The sequence below is a fragment of the Ammodytes marinus genome, assembly GCF_949987685.1.
Source record: "Ammodytes marinus genome assembly, chromosome: 8".
Taxonomy (NCBI): Eukaryota; Metazoa; Chordata; class Actinopteri; order Uranoscopiformes; family Ammodytidae; genus Ammodytes; species Ammodytes marinus.
This window is the reverse complement of record NC_137212.1, coordinates 31,067,600-31,083,109: the sequence shown is the minus strand read 5'-3', so window position 1 is coordinate 31,083,109 and position 15,510 is coordinate 31,067,600. Positions and strand designations below refer to the sequence as shown.

Genomic DNA, 15,510 nt, shown 5'->3' with positions numbered 1-15,510 from the left:
GGCCTGCAATAACATTTACGGTCACTAGAAATGGCGTATAACAGCTTTAACCTTTTAATGGTTTGGGGGAAATGATGGAAAGCTGACTTGTAGCAGCCTGATCAGGCACTGGGAGAGCCTGAGGTGAGACTGTGTGCTTGTATCTCTCAGAGCTAGCAGCAGGGGGCGATGTATGCCTCTGCTCTGCCTGGCAGCTGCATTCCTGAAACTGTTTTTACTGGCTACAATGTGAATACCAACCAGCTCCAGCCCTGCTCACTAACAAGTCTACTGCAGGGAAAATAGAGAAATAAAGACTGTGTGAATCCCCATTGGAACTATTTTGGCAGCAAAGCATAATGGATCTAGTGGTATTGATTCCATGACTTGCACACTTGAGGTCATGATTTCCTCCTTTGAGTTTGAGACTGTATTGTGTTTTGTCTTGTAACCAGGAGGACCTGATTCAGTATACAGACCCAGAGTCACTGCAGGTCAGCACCAAGGATATGGATAGCACCCTGAGCAAAGCCTCCCGGGCCATCAAGAAGACCTCTAAAAAGGTATTAGCAACACAATCCAACAGAGCCCAACTGTACTAGTTCTAACCGTAGCTCATTGTAACATACAGACCGGCAAGGTGAACAGGAGCCGTGTTTGCGTGCGCGTGTGTGTGTTGATGAAATGTAGAGGCTGAAATTCCAAGAAGGTGCTCATGTAACATGTGACAACATTTATATTAATGATTCTCTGTGTGTTGCAGGTGACGCGGGTCTTTTCTTTCACTAAGACTCCAAAGCGTGTGATCCAGAGGGCCTTCATGGCCAACACTACTCCGGATGAGAAGAGGCTGAGTTGTGAACACCGTGTGGGGAGCAGCTCTACCTTGGCTGTAAGTTTTTCTCTTCACTTTCCCGAACAAATTATCAAATCACTGCTCAGTCAGGATACAGCTAGTCCATCATTATAGGCATTTTTGTGACAGCTTATTATACTATAGTCACTTATTCACAATATGTACGTACTTCAGAAATAATACGTTCTAATCATGATAAGTGAATACAGGATGGGTTTGGGCTCTCTCTGTTGATCTATCTGTCCATCTCTTCCTCATTTATTTTCTATTCTCTCCATCCGGCCTCTTTTGCTGAGAAGCATTCAATTGATCTCTCAGTCAAAGCATGATGGAACAGCTCTCACTTCTACTTGCTCTCTGTCCTTTTGATCTAAGTTGATAGAAAGGCAGGGAAAATGCGTCTGCTCTTAAATGTGCTGGACCTTTTTCATATACAGTCCCGGACAAAAGTCTTGTCACTTATCCATTTTGTAGAAACAACAGCTTATAACCTGACTTTTAATTAATCCATTGGTTTTAGAAATGGCTCATATGAAAGCTAAAACCCTGCCAAATTATGTTTAATAAACTAAAATAAATTTGCTTCACTGAAGAAATATTGATCATTTAATGAACACAGAAAAGTCAGATGTTGGCAGGACAAAAGTGTTGTCGCCAATAGAGAGTCATATAAGTTAAGCCATATACAGTGGCTTGCAAAAGTATTCATACCCCTTGAAATTTTCCACATGTTGTAACGTTAAAACCACACACACGTACATTTATTTTATTGGGATTTCATGTGATAGACCAACACAAAGTGGCGCATCATTGTGAAGTGGAATGAAAATTAAACATGGTTTAAAAAAAAAAATTATAAATAAAAAACTGAAAAGTGTGACGTGCAAAAGTATTCAGCCCCCTGAGTCAATGTTTTGCACCTATCGCTGCCATTACAGCTGCAAATCTATTGGAGTATGTCTCTACCAGCTTTGCACATCTACAGACTGATATTTATTGCCCATTCTTCTTTGCAAAATAGCTCGAACTACAGATTCAGCATCAGATTGGATGGAGAGCGTCTGTCAACAGCAATTTTCAAGTCTTTCTCAATATTCTCAATTGTTTTTAGGTCTGGACATCTAACACATGCCTATGCTTTGATTTAAACCATTCCATTGTAAATCTAGCTGTATGTTTAGGGTAGTTGTCCTTCTGGAAGGTGAACCTACACCCAGTCTCAAGTCTTTTGCAGACTCTAACACTGGGGTCTCCAAACTTTTTTCACTGAGGGACACATACAGACAAATCTACGAAGGGACAGGCCACTTTGCAAAAATAACACATTTATCAGGACATGTAGCTGCTCTGATGTTTAGTTTCATAGTGTCTTCGTAAATTGTAATCCTTCTTCACGGCAACACTTTCCTTGCACATTAAACAGACACATTTCCCCTCTTGTTTATATGCCAATGATACACCCAGTGTTTCCTGCCTTTGCGTCCAATGTCCAGCAGGGTGAAAATAATTTCCAGCCGAGGTCCTGACCCTCCTGGTGGGGTCCGGGGGTATGCCCCCCCGGGAGATTTTTTAAAGTTTTTAAAGCGAAATGCATGAATCTGGTGCACTTTGAGAGGGAAATTAAGAGGCTAAATCTGAAGAATTTTGTATGAAAAAAATGGAGACACTGTGTCAGATGAATTAGAAGCTATTGGAGAAGGACGCATAGATTTTCCATAATAATATTAATTTAAAATAAAATATTATGCAGAGTCCTCTGGGATGGGCTTGTTGCTCATTTTCTTTTATGGGACATATTTCTCTGTAATATAATGAGTGCATTTAATTTATTTAAAAATTAAAAGCGCCATATTACATTATATTTTTAAAATGTGCCACGGGCCAATCAATCAGTGTTTGACACCCCTGCGCTAGTGGGTTAAAGGCCTACTTCACCGGTTTGAATATGAAGGTGTATTGAATTCTGAGATCCTATGTAGTATAAATGTGCAAAAAAAAATTTAATCGGTTCATCCTAGCCTGAGAAAAGGCAGAAAGAGTGTTTTTTTTAACCCTATATTTCTCTTTCTGTGATGTCACGAGAAAGAGAAATATAGGGTTAAAAAAACACTCTTTCTGCCTTTTCTCGGGCTAGGATGATCCGATTTCAATTTTTTTCGCACATTTATACTACATAGGATCTCAGAATTCAATACACCTTCATATTCAAACCGGTGAAGTAGGCCTTTAACTAAGAAATGCAAAAAAAATAAAATTCAAAGGGCCATATTACATTATATTTTTTAAATCGGCCGCGGGCCAATAAAAAGCGGGCCGCATTTGGCCCGCGGGCCGTAGTTTGGGGACCCCTGCTCTAACAGGTTTTATGCCCTGTATTTGGCTCCATCCATCTTCCCATCAACTCTAACCAGCTTCCCTGTACCTGCTGAAGAATAGCATCCCCATAGCATGATTCTGCCACCACCATGTTTCACGGTGGGGATGCTGTGTACAGGGTGATGTGCAGTGTTAGTTTTCCACCACACATTGGCCCTCATTTATCAACCGTGCGTAGACCAGAAAAATGGGTGTACGTACATTTCCATGCAAATCTCGGCATTTATCAATATGGACGTGAGCGTAGGATACGCTCAAATCCCACGCCAGCTCTCAGCTCGTGTACGCAAGTTTGTAAACAGCATGGACTCGCAGTGCAGGCTGTGCCGGGTAGCCGATGACTGTGTTGGACAATTATTAGAAGGTAATACAAATGCAGTGTTTGCTCAGACCGAAATAAAGATATTAATCACTTAAAATTGTGCAGCTTATGGTGTGAAACTGAGTAGGAGAGCTGATTCAATAGTGCGCACACTGGCCACTTAGGAGCGCTGCATGGGACTGCTTAAGGGCAGTTATCTTCGACTTGGAGCAGCTGGGGGGACACTGAGGCACAGGGGCTGCATTCATTCAAAATGTTAGCCTAAGTATTAAATATGTAGTAGGCCTACACTGCTCTTTATGATAAAAAATACACGTCACAACATTCAACTTAACATTTTATTTATTTGACGCACTTTTTAGATGTTAGTTCCTCTTTTAATGCGTCATTGATCGCTTAAGCAAGCGATTTTTTTTCACCGTTAACCGGCACGTTTTTCTGATCTGCTAGTGGAGCAGCTCAGCAGGACAGTGGGCGCTCTCACAGCTGATCGTTGCCTGGTCGGCTTGTGCAGCTGACGGCCGGGCTGACCACTCGTGCCAAGCACATGCTGTCATACAGTAAAATGCAAAATGTGTTATTTTTAGTTTTTAAACCCCTTTTGAGTAGTGCTATCTAAAAGGGCCAATACATTTTAATCATTCAAATCTCTGCAGACGTGTATTTATTTTATGGGGACCATTATCGGACAGTTGGTGCGTCTTTTTCTCCTCTAGGCCTACCACTTATATTATGCCCGCACGTTGCTTGCATTTCAGAACAGCAACACGCTTTTTTTTGTGGCGATTTTTGAGTCAGACCACTTTTATTTCATCTATGTAAAGAAATGGCGACATATAATTGTATATGCTGTTTTATAGCATTTGAGCGCTGGAGATCGTTTGTTGTCAACATCAATGCTGTTGACCGCAGGAGTTATTTCCTTCCTAACTGGTGCCTTCTGTCGTTCTTTGATGCCGCTTGTAATGCTCCGAAATGAAACTCTTTTATTTTTTTTCTTTGCTGTTATTTTGTCAATTTCTACTTCAGAGAAGTTCCTCTTCTGTGCCGTAATGCGCATATCCATGTCGTAAAACCTCTGGGCGAGGCCTCTAAACTGAGAAAATATAGGGGCGTGATACGATTGTTTTCAGCCGCCGCATTTATCAATAATGGCCTGGCGTACGCCGAGATTGGCGAGATACGACTGTTTGATAAATCCCACGCGATACCTGGCGTAGGGAGGTATTTGCGCCAGAATCTGCACCAGTTTCCACGCAAGTTTGATAAATGAGGGCCATTGCATTTTGCATTAAGGCCAAACACTTCCATTTTCATCTCATCTGAACAGAGCACCTTCCTCCAACCCTTGCCAAAAGCCATGCATAGTCAGATGAGACCAAACATGAAGTTTTTGGCCTGAATGCAAAATGCAATGTGTGGCGGAAACTAACACTACAAACCACCCTATACACACCATCACCACAGTGAAACATGATGGAGGCAGCATCATGCTATGGGGATGCTTTTCTTCAGAAGGTACAGGGAAGCTGGTTAGAGTTGATGGGAAGATAGATGGAGCCAAATACAGGGCAGAAAACCTGTTAGAGTCTGCAAAAGACTTGAGACTGGGGCAGAGGTTCACCTTCCAGAAGGAAAACTACCCTAAACATACAACCAGATCTACTATGAAATGGTTTAAATTAAAGCATAGTCATGTGTTAGAATGACCCAGTCAAAGTCCAGACCTAAAAACAATTGAGAATATTGAGAAAGACTTGAAAATTGGTGTTGACAGACAATCTCCATCCAATCTGATGCTAAATCTGAACCTTGAGCTATTTTGCAAAGAAGAATGGACAAAATATATCAGTCTGTAGATGTGCAAAGTAGGGTTGCCACGGTGTGGACCTTTTCACACCGAGTAATACACTCGCGTCAACACCGGTATTACCGAGTACACCAACTGTAGGCTAAATTGCAACGGAAAAAAAACTAAAAGGCGACACCGCACATTCAAGAAAAGACACGGGTAGGCTCTGTAGTGCGGCTTTCCCTCTTTCTGTTTCTGTAGATCCGCCTTACGTTTTGAACAAAACGAATGCTTAGAAGGTTTTGTATATATTTTTTTTTATGAAAAAACACATCAACAATAAAACAGTGCAAAGACAAACTGCAGAACCTTTTTTTTAAACAAATTATGACGGCGACTTGTATGCTCGTCTTGTGCCTCGGGCCGCAGGCTGCAAGCCCAATTGCCACAACTAGCCTATTTACATTTTTTTTTAAACACAAAGGGTAAAACAAGATAACAAAATCAAACACTATCTAACCAAATTAATAAACGAATGGGCTACAATTAAATAGGCTAAGCAAAACACAAGGCCTATGGAACAAAATAAAAAGTAACAAAAAATATCGCTACAGTTAAACCGTTGAAAGGCAACAGGCTCATTTATTATTACTATTTTGCTTGGTTTACTAAAAAACAAAGAAACAATATTCAGCTACTTATTTTCAAACTCTCAAAAAACTTTTATAAAAAATAAAATATGTAAAATAAACGAACAAGCCGACAGATGACGGGCCGGCTTATCCTGTCCGTGCTGCCGCCCGCAATATTAAATATTAAAACAGTTTTATAGGGCTAAGCGAACAGTAAAAAAATGTACTCAATATATAGGCTACATGTTTTTTGCCAAGAAAACCAACATGTTAACCTTCGCCGGTTTGAGAAGGGATCTTGTGGGGGTGACGATGTTCCCTGCCGTGCTGAACACCCGCTCGGATGCGCAGCTAGTAGCACACACGCAGAGGAATTTTCTGGCGACCTTTGCCAGAAGGGGAAGCCTCATCTGGTTGGATTTCCACCAGCCAAGAGGATCCTCATCAGCATCGATGCCGGCCTCTTGACAATACTTGGCAATCTCTGCGGCTGCCTTTTCGGGGAGCGTTAATGTGGCTGAGGCAGGTGCGCAATTGTTCCTCTTCAGCAAACTTGCCAAAGTTATTTTCTTTGGCTGGGGCTCGGCAGCGGCTCCCTCCTCCTCTTCATTTTCCGCTCTCACTGGCTGCGCTGCTCGCCCGAGGATGACTGCTTCTTCCTCCACCATCTGTTTGAGCTCGTTTACATTCGAGTCGTATTCAGCCCGGTACCGCGGGTCCAGGAATGTTGCCTTACGCATTAGCTCCTGGCTTGCCTGCGGCAGTGCTCTGTATTTTTCGCAAAGGACATTGATGATGCCAGCCTTCAGGTCTGCAGTTAAACGTCTGTCTTCAGCAGAAGGGGCTAACGTTCCCTCTTTTACCAACTGCAGCACGGGGAGTAGAGAGGAGGCAGTGACGTAATTCTCCCCGGAGAGAATGTCAGTGAAGTCGCTCACCGGCTTCAGCGCTTCGTTCATTGCCATTAGCACATCCTCATCTTGCCAAGTGAGGTTCAAGTTGCTCTTACGATCCTCTGACAGCACTCTGTTTATGGCCAGCCTCTGCTCTAGCATTCTGTTGACCATCTTCTGCTTTGACCCCCAGCGTGTTGCACAATCCTGGGTGAAAAAAAAAGTAATGCTTAATATAGGCTTATTCAATTTTATTTATATTTTAAATTTTTTCCCAAAAAGAATATGAGGCTTAGTTAACTTACCGTCACCAGCGAGTGCTGTGGGAGGCCAAGCTCGACCTGGGCTTTCTGCAGCTCCCGTCTCCTCCTCCAGCTGTGAGAGAACATGCCGTTGATAGTGCGACAGACTGCAAGGGCCCGGTCTGTGCGCACTTTCTCCGTCTTCTCTATAGTGTTTGACACAGCGAGGTTCAGGTTGTGCCCGAAGCAGCTCAACCAGGGCCATCCTAGGTTCCGCACAGCTGCTTTTATGTTTGCTCCACTGTCGGTGGTGAGACAGGAGACTTTATCCGCGCTCAATGCCCACTCCCGCAGAGCCTCCTGCAGCGCATCAGCCAAATTAACGGCGGTGTGGTCCTCAGGCAAGAAGGTCGTCTGGAGGCATTTTGACACCAGCTTCCAATCCTGGTCAATAAAATGCACTGTCAGTGACATGTACGGTGCCATCGTTGCGCTCGACCTCAAGTCCGTTGTGAGGGAAAACTCTTCTACCAATAAGAGGGTCCGTTGTAGCTCACTCCTGACACTGGTGTAAGCGCGCGGTATGGCAGTGGACGAGAAATATGTCCGCCCTGGAACGTCATACTGGTGGTCGAGTGTCGCCAAAAGCTCAATGAAGGACTTTTTTTCCACCGTGTTGAAGGACACCATCTCCTTGCATAGATATTTGGTGACTGCATCGGTACATGCAGTCCACCTAACACTGTCCTTTTTGTACTTTGTACATTTCGCAAACGCTCCAAAAATGGATGGCTGTGTCGGCCGCTGTGAACTCTCCGGTAGAGGCTTCGCTGCTGCAGGCCCCATCTTCACAGCCTCACTCTTGTGGTGCACCTTGAGGTGTGTGTGTAAATTTGAAGTGTTACCTCCAGTTGCTGACACCTTCATGTTGCAAAGTCTGCATATTGCCTCGCTCGTGTTCTCCGGTTCCCGATTTGCGTTGGGTTTGAATCCAAAATACTTCCAAATAGGCGCCTTTGCCTTAAACTTCGAAACTAAATCAACTGCCATCATATTCTCCATCAACTGTCCTCTCTTCCTCACGCGATTAAAACACTCGATGACAGCGTCTGGCAGCGCGCCAATTCTCGGTGACGGGGTAACGTTCCATGGCAGTGCGCCTTGGATTGCTCGGTGACAGCATAACGTTCCATGGCAGCATGCCTTTAATCTCTCGGCTGCAAACTCTCCTCCTCATAATCGAATGCTCGGTCATTGTGTCTATGATCTTCTGCACAGAACAGAACTGCGGCCTATTTTACACACATTTATTTTCTTTCTTATATTTATATTATTTAATGAACGTCTGTGCAGCAACTGAAAAAACTCGGTGTTGCCGGTGTGCACGTGACGTAATCGGTGTTGGCCTCAACACCGAGTAACACCGGTAACACCCACTACCGCGGCAACCCTAGTGCAAAGCTGGTATAGACATACCCCAATAGATTTGCCGTTGTAATGGCAGCGATAGGTGGTTCTACAAAGCATTGACTCAGGGGGCTGAATACTTTTGCACGCCACACTTTTCAGTTTATTTATTAAAAAAAATTAAAACCACGTTTAATTTTCATTCCACTTCACAATGTTGCGCCACTTTGTGTTGGTGTATAAAATAAAATCCCAATAAAATAAATGTACGTATGTGGTTGTAACGTGACAAAATGTGGAACATTTCAAGGGGTATGAATACTTTTGCAAGCCACTGTATATCAACAACCTCCACACATGCTGCAGACTTCTCTGGGCCTGGACTAATCTGAGATGGACTGACACAAAGTGGAACAGTGTGCTGTGGTCTGACGAGTCTACATTTCAAATAGTTTTTTTAAATCATGGATGTTATGTCCTCAAGGCTCCAGAGGAAAAGGACCATCCAGATTGTTACCAATACAAAGTTGAAAAGCCAGCGTTTTTGATAGTACGGGGGTAGGTTAGTGCCCATGGCATGGTTAAGTTGCACATCTATGAAGGCACCATTAATGCTGAAAAGTACATACAGGTTTTGGAACAACATGCTGCCATCCAGACAACGTCTATTTCAGGGACGTCCATTCTTATTTAAGCAAGACAATACCGAGCCACATTCTGTACAACTTAATACAGCTTGGCTTCATAGGAACAGAGAATGGGTACTAGACTGGCCTGTCTGCAGTCCATACCTGTCTCCAATTGAAAAAATGTGGTGCATTATGAAGCACAAAATATCACAATGGAGACCCCGGAATGTTGAGTATCTGAAGTTGTATTTCAAGCAAGAATGGGAAAGAATTTTGATTTCAAAATGTCAACAATTAATGTCCTCTGTTCCCAAATGTTACTCAGTGCTGTTGAAAAAAAAGGTGTAAGTCATTGGTAAACATGCCCCTGTCCCAACTTTTTTGAAACGTGTTGCAATTTTCAAATTGTTTATTTGTGTATATTTACAAACAAACTATAAAGTTAATCAGTTTAAACAAATACAAATTATGTATTTGTACTGTTATGTTTTGAATGCATGTCGAAAAGGATTAGGAAATTATCACATTCTGTTTTATTCATATTTTACATTAAGTCCCACCTTCTTTGGAATTGGGGTTGTAGTTTAATATAATTTGATCTCCTCTTGTATTCCTGATATAAATCCCTGCTCCATATATATATATATATATATGTGTGTGTGTGTGTGTGTGTGTGTGTGTGTCTGTCCTTTCTGTCATGTACTTTGAGTGGCCTTGTGTTTGAATTGTGCTATATAAATAAACTTGCCTTGCCTTGCCTTGCCTTACTCCAGATGTCTCGGTCTGCCTCCACATTCAGTTTGAATGGTTCTGCCAAGAGCAGTGCTATGGTGCAGCGCTCCAACTCTCTGGACCACCCGCCCCCTGTGAGAGCCAGGGTCCCTGTGTGTATGCGTCCCCCCTGTAACCCTGGCCCTGAGCTTAGCCCCGGCCTCCACCCCAGCTTCTCCCCTAGCAAACAGGAACGCAAGTCCATCCTTCAGGCTCCTCTATCTGCCCAACCAGCACAGCCTGGCTCAGGCCACCACACTTCATCAGCCCGCCCCGTCTCCACTGTCAGCCCCGCTGTCCAATACTCCACTCAGATTCACATCAAAATCTCCCAGGCAAAGTCTAGCCACCATGTGCCCAGACACCTCTTAGCACCTGTGGGATCCCAGCCCCGGCCCCTGGCTCTCCCCCAGCATGTCTCTATCAAAGGCAGGGATCCCCAAATCCCCACCTCCGACCCACACAAGCTGGTCCCAACCAGTCCTCGCAGGGAGACTCTGCTCTAAAAAAACAGTCCTGGAGTCTCAAGTGAGCAAACATTATTTTGGTGTATTTTCAACAAGGGGGTGCATTAATACCATTTTTAATTTCTAATGAATCCTCACTTTCTGCTATATACAGTAGCTTGCAAAATAATTCATACCCCTTGAATTTTTTTCACATTTTGCCACGTTACAACCACACACAAATGTATTTTATTAGGATTGTATGTGATAGACCAACATAAAGTGAAGCATAATTGTGAAGTGGAATGAAGATGATACATGGTTTAAAAAAAATAAAAAACTGAAAAGTTTGCCATGCAAAAGTATTCAGCCCCCCTGAGTCAATACTTTGTAGAACCACCTTAGCTGCAATTACAGCTGCAAGGCTTTAAGGGTCTGTCTCTACCAGCTTTGCACATCTACAGATTGACATTTTTGCCCATTCTTCTTTGCAAAATAGCTCTCAAAGGGCCTTTCTATCACATATGCTTTGATCTAAACCATACCATAGTAGATCTTGTTGTATGTTTAGGGTCGTTGTCCTACTGTAAGGTGAACCTCCCGAGTCTCACGTCTCTTGCAGACTCTGACAGGTTTTCTACCAAGATTGCCCTGTATTTGGCTCCATCCATCTTTCCATCAACGCTGACCAGCTTCGCTGTCTCTGCAACAGACTTGAGACTGGGGCGGAGGTTCACCTTTCAGCAGGACAACGACCCTAAACATACAGCCAGATCTACTATGGAATGGTTTAGATTAAATCATATTCATGTTAGAATGGCCCAGTCAAAGTACAGACTTAAATCCAATTGAGAATCTCTGGAAAGGATTGAAAATTGCTGTTAACAGACGCTCTCCATCCAATCTGACTGAGCTTGAGCTATTTTGCTAAGAAAAATGGGCAAAAATGTCAGTCTCTAGATGTGATAAGCTGGTATAGACATACCCCAAAAGACTTGCAGCGCAGGCGGTTCTATAAAGAATTGACTCAGGGCGGCTGGATACTTTTACATGCCACACTTTTCAGTTTTTTATTTGTAACAGAAATTGAAAACCATCTATAATTTTCATTCCACTTCACAAGTATGTGCCACTTTGTGTTTGTGTATCACATAAAATCCCAATAAAATACATTTACGTGTGTGGATGTAACGAGACAAAATGTGAAAAAGTTAAAGGGGTATGAATACTTTAGTAAGCAACTGTACTTTATATTTGCTAATGAACTACCAAAAACCACTAGTTAATTTCTGGTCCCAAATCAACTCCTTAGAAGCTGAGCCCCAATAGAGAGGTTGGATTAGGGCCTGAAGGGAGGGTTAAGAAATATACAGGGAGCATGTGTGTGATGCTTCTCCCCACTTTAGACTGGCGAAATTGTAAAGGGCAGACATTTTAAGGGTTGATTTGGAATGGCACTTTTCCTATGAATCACTTGGGTGACAAACAGGTGGTGGTAGAGGCTGACGGTATTCACCAAGTGGCTGCTTTTATTTAGCCTGGCACCGCCCGTCTACGTACTTCCGCTCAATTGTTATCTCCCTTCAGTAGTCAGTCTGGACCTGTGGTATATTCGCCGCCAAAGTTTTGGCAGTCCAGTCAGCGAACAGAAGGAGTGGCTGAGAACAATGAAGTTTAGGTTGTGCGCCAGTTTGTTGTAGTCAGAAGCCGGCGCATGACATACGTCACGACAAAACGTTATGCGATTGGTTGGCAGATCCAGAGTGGCACTGGGCAGATCCAATAGTTTTAAACTTCAACAGACACCCGCCTCCAAGTGAATTAACCTTTGTCAATTGAGCGATTCCAGACCCTCTGTACAAATTAAATGAAGTAGGAGAGTCTGGTAGAACCAGTTTAGCTATTATTAGCACAGTGTGTTCAAAAGTTTAGACTGGAGCTTGTCTGTTGTACAGCTGGGACACACAGGTTTTGTCCAGGTGGAAGCCTGTTAGCCCTCTTGGGAAAAAGCTCCTTTTAAATATATACCTTCACATATGGATTATGGAGTATTTGGGGCGACTGTGGCTCAGGTGGTAGAGCGGGTCGGCCAATGATTGAATGGTTGGTGGTTCGATTCCCGCCCTGCCACCTGTGCTATGATTGTTGTGTTGTTGCCTCGTGTGAATGTGTATGATTGCTGTATGTTTGAGGTGGTGGTCGGAGGGGCCCTAGGCGCGAAATCGCAGCCACGTTTCCGTCAGTCTGACCTAGGGCAGCTGTGGCTACTATCATGGCTTACCACCACCGGTATGACTGTGAATGAATGGAACCTGGAATCCTGTAAAGTGTTATATATATCCAATCCATTATATGGAGTAGGTTACAGTTTGGTTAGAGATGAGAGACTGCATCCCGGCGCTATTCAGTCAATTAAGCTATTGCTCCGGGTGCAGCAGTTTGGAGGTTTGGATGTGCATGCTGTTGTACCTGTGATAAGTCGAATATTTTAGTGACACCTCCGTGTGTAAAGATCAGCCGGGAAGGAAACAAACTTGGCGGATGTCAGCTTCTCTCAGCACCTGCCTGGCGCCGTCAAACTCTCTGTGGTCTTTGATCACGTCTGCTGTAAAGATCCGGGGAGATGCTGATGCGCTGTCCCTGGTAGTTTAATGGGCTTTAGTTGCGGGCTGTTTGCATTATATTTTCCTTCACCGGGTCGTGGTGTATTTTAGCGATCATGATGCGTGGCTTGTTGTTGCTCGGCAGCCCGATTCGGTGAGCCTGGTCCGCTTTGATCCCATGCGGGAAGCTGTCAGCTCCCAGGAGTTTAGGCAACAGGTCCGACACATACTCCTTAGGCGGGAACAATTTTGATGTTTTGTCTTTGCGATCACCTTTCAAGGTCACACACCTTAGCTCTCAAGAGTTAATGTGTTGACGGCTCATTGCAAGTTTTTTCCAGCTCCGCGTAGCGCGTCTCGTAGTGGTCTCGAGTCACTTCCAGGCTGGTTATGCGTGTGTTATGAGTGTGTGGCCTAACTAGTTTTTGCCTCAGTGTGAGACGATTATGTTGTCAAGCCTTATGTTGATAGTTTTCCATTCGTCTAATGGCCTGTATGATAGCAGACGGAGAGTCATCCTCCATTAGTGTTGCCGCGAAGACACCACTCATGCTAGCCGAGCCTGGTGAGCTGCTAGCTCGCTCGCTCGACAAAAAGTCACCTTCACTCCCCGAAAGATTGTCCAGCATCTTTGGGCTCTTTTTCTTGGTCTTACCCATCCTTAGAAGCTTTATGGGTTATTTGCCACGTCTAGAGGCTTGAAAATGAGCCCTTTTTTATAAACAACCTACAACATGGCCTGCTTACTGCGATCTCGGAATATTCAAATATTTTGAAATGCTGGATTTTTGATTTTCATGAGCTGTAAGCCGGAATCTGCTAAATTACTGAAAAACTTCCTGAAATATATCACTTTATATCAAATGAATCTAGAATATATGACATTTATACTTTTTGAATTAAATTACAGAGGAAAAATAGCTTTTCCATGATATTCTAATTATATGAGATGCACCTGTACATCTAATTTCACATTCTTTTTAACCGGATTTTTTTTTAATGTGCACACAACTATGGTTATCACATTTTAGATTTAAGTTGAAGCAGAAGATGGGTGTCTAAACAGAGATGGATGTTTACAATGGAATGTTTTGGGTTTTCATTTTGTTCACCTTTTTTGTTTTGTTTTCTAAATAAGGATGAATAACTTGGGAGTTCAATGTGCTCTTTCTAGCATCTCTAGCAGATTGCTCCTGTCCATTGCCACATTTGTTCTAGTGACATGACAGAGTTCTTCTAACAACATAATGCAGTGTTAATATTTTACCTCTCTGTCACACACACAGTTCCCTTATCTTACTGGTTCCCCTCTTTTTTTTCCCAGGCACGCCATTCTCCGTCTATGGTCAACCTGCCCTCCATGTTTGAGAGGAAGTACCACACATTCAGTCGCTCCTCCACACACCTGTTCTGAGACACTGCTGCTGCTGGCTCCACCCATCTTTCCACCAGTCTGACTTTGACAGGTGTTTGAAGCTACCTGTAAAAGTATGACAAACTACGTTTTGTCCATACTGGATGCTCTTGTGCTCTTGGCGTCACATATCCACAAGACCTAGATAATTTTTTTGGAAAATGTGCTGAAACATTGGTACAATTGTCAATCTGACATGTGGCAATATCATAATTGTCTGGCTTTACATTAATGTTCTTTAGCTGAATTTGGACCTAGTAGGGTTTGTTCAACAATTGTTCGTAGACCTGTTGAAACGAGCTGAGAACTAATACCTGGACAGTTTGGTGCATCTTTCCAAAGCATGCCTGGATACTTATGTGTAGGATCTGACTGGACGGTACTGTACCATGGTCGGGGCTACAGGTGTGTGTGTGTGTGTGTGTGTGTGTGTGTGTGTGTGTGTGTGTGTGTGTGTGTGTGTGTGTGTGTGTGTGTGTGTGTGTGTGTGTGTGTGTGTGTGTGTGTGTGTGTGTGTGTGTGTGTGTGTGTGTGTGTGTGTGTGTGTGTGTGTGTGTGTGTGTGTGTGTGTGTTAAACTTAGCCTAAATAATGAAGGATGATCTGCTTTTTGTCTGCTGTTGTTAATGGAAATACTAGATGTTGTCCTCTTACCAGACACTGGTTACATTGTGTTTATATGTTGAGCCTGTTGAGCTTCGTGGCAGGTTTTCATTGTTCAGAAGCGTAACACTAACTATAGACCAAGGTAACACCATGTCTGTCCCTGGGTGCTACTTTCATTTAGCTAACATTCAGTTTGAATTAACATGTTAAGGTAGTTATATTTAGCAAATGCAGGTTGCCAAGCTCTTTTTGTGTTTTGTTTTAGTCAACGTTACTAGGTTAACTTTTCGTCGTTTACTGTGTGGCTTTTTTTAATTGGTAGACTTAATTTTACCTGATATGATAATATTATCTTTATATTATTTGCAATTAACCCACCTAAATCTCTTATAATAGCTTCCAGCTTTTATAAAGCTTCTGTTTTAACATTAAAGAGATTTGTTTGAGAAGAATTAAAGCACCTTTGCTCTTCTTTCCTGTGCGCCCGTCCACATTTTATAAGACCTTTTTCTTTTTTACTGTGCCTATGTATCTGTGTGTGTG

The 15,510-nt window shown here is 43.1% G+C and overlaps 1 protein-coding gene across 1 annotated transcript in view; it reads left to right on the top strand.

The window, feature by feature from the left end:
* Positions 1-14,975, top strand: part of ect2 (epithelial cell transforming 2) — a 106,395-nt gene extending 91,420 nt beyond the window's left edge. Inside the window, exons 23-25 of the mRNA XM_080032528.1 lie at positions 435-542; positions 743-871; positions 14,273-14,975. Of these exons, the coding sequence (XP_079888654.1) occupies positions 435-542; positions 743-871; positions 14,273-14,362 (327 nt within the window). The 3' untranslated portion in view covers positions 14,363-14,975. The remainder of the gene's footprint in view (positions 1-434; positions 543-742; positions 872-14,272) is intronic.
* The last annotated feature ends 535 nt before the right edge of the window (positions 14,976-15,510 follow it).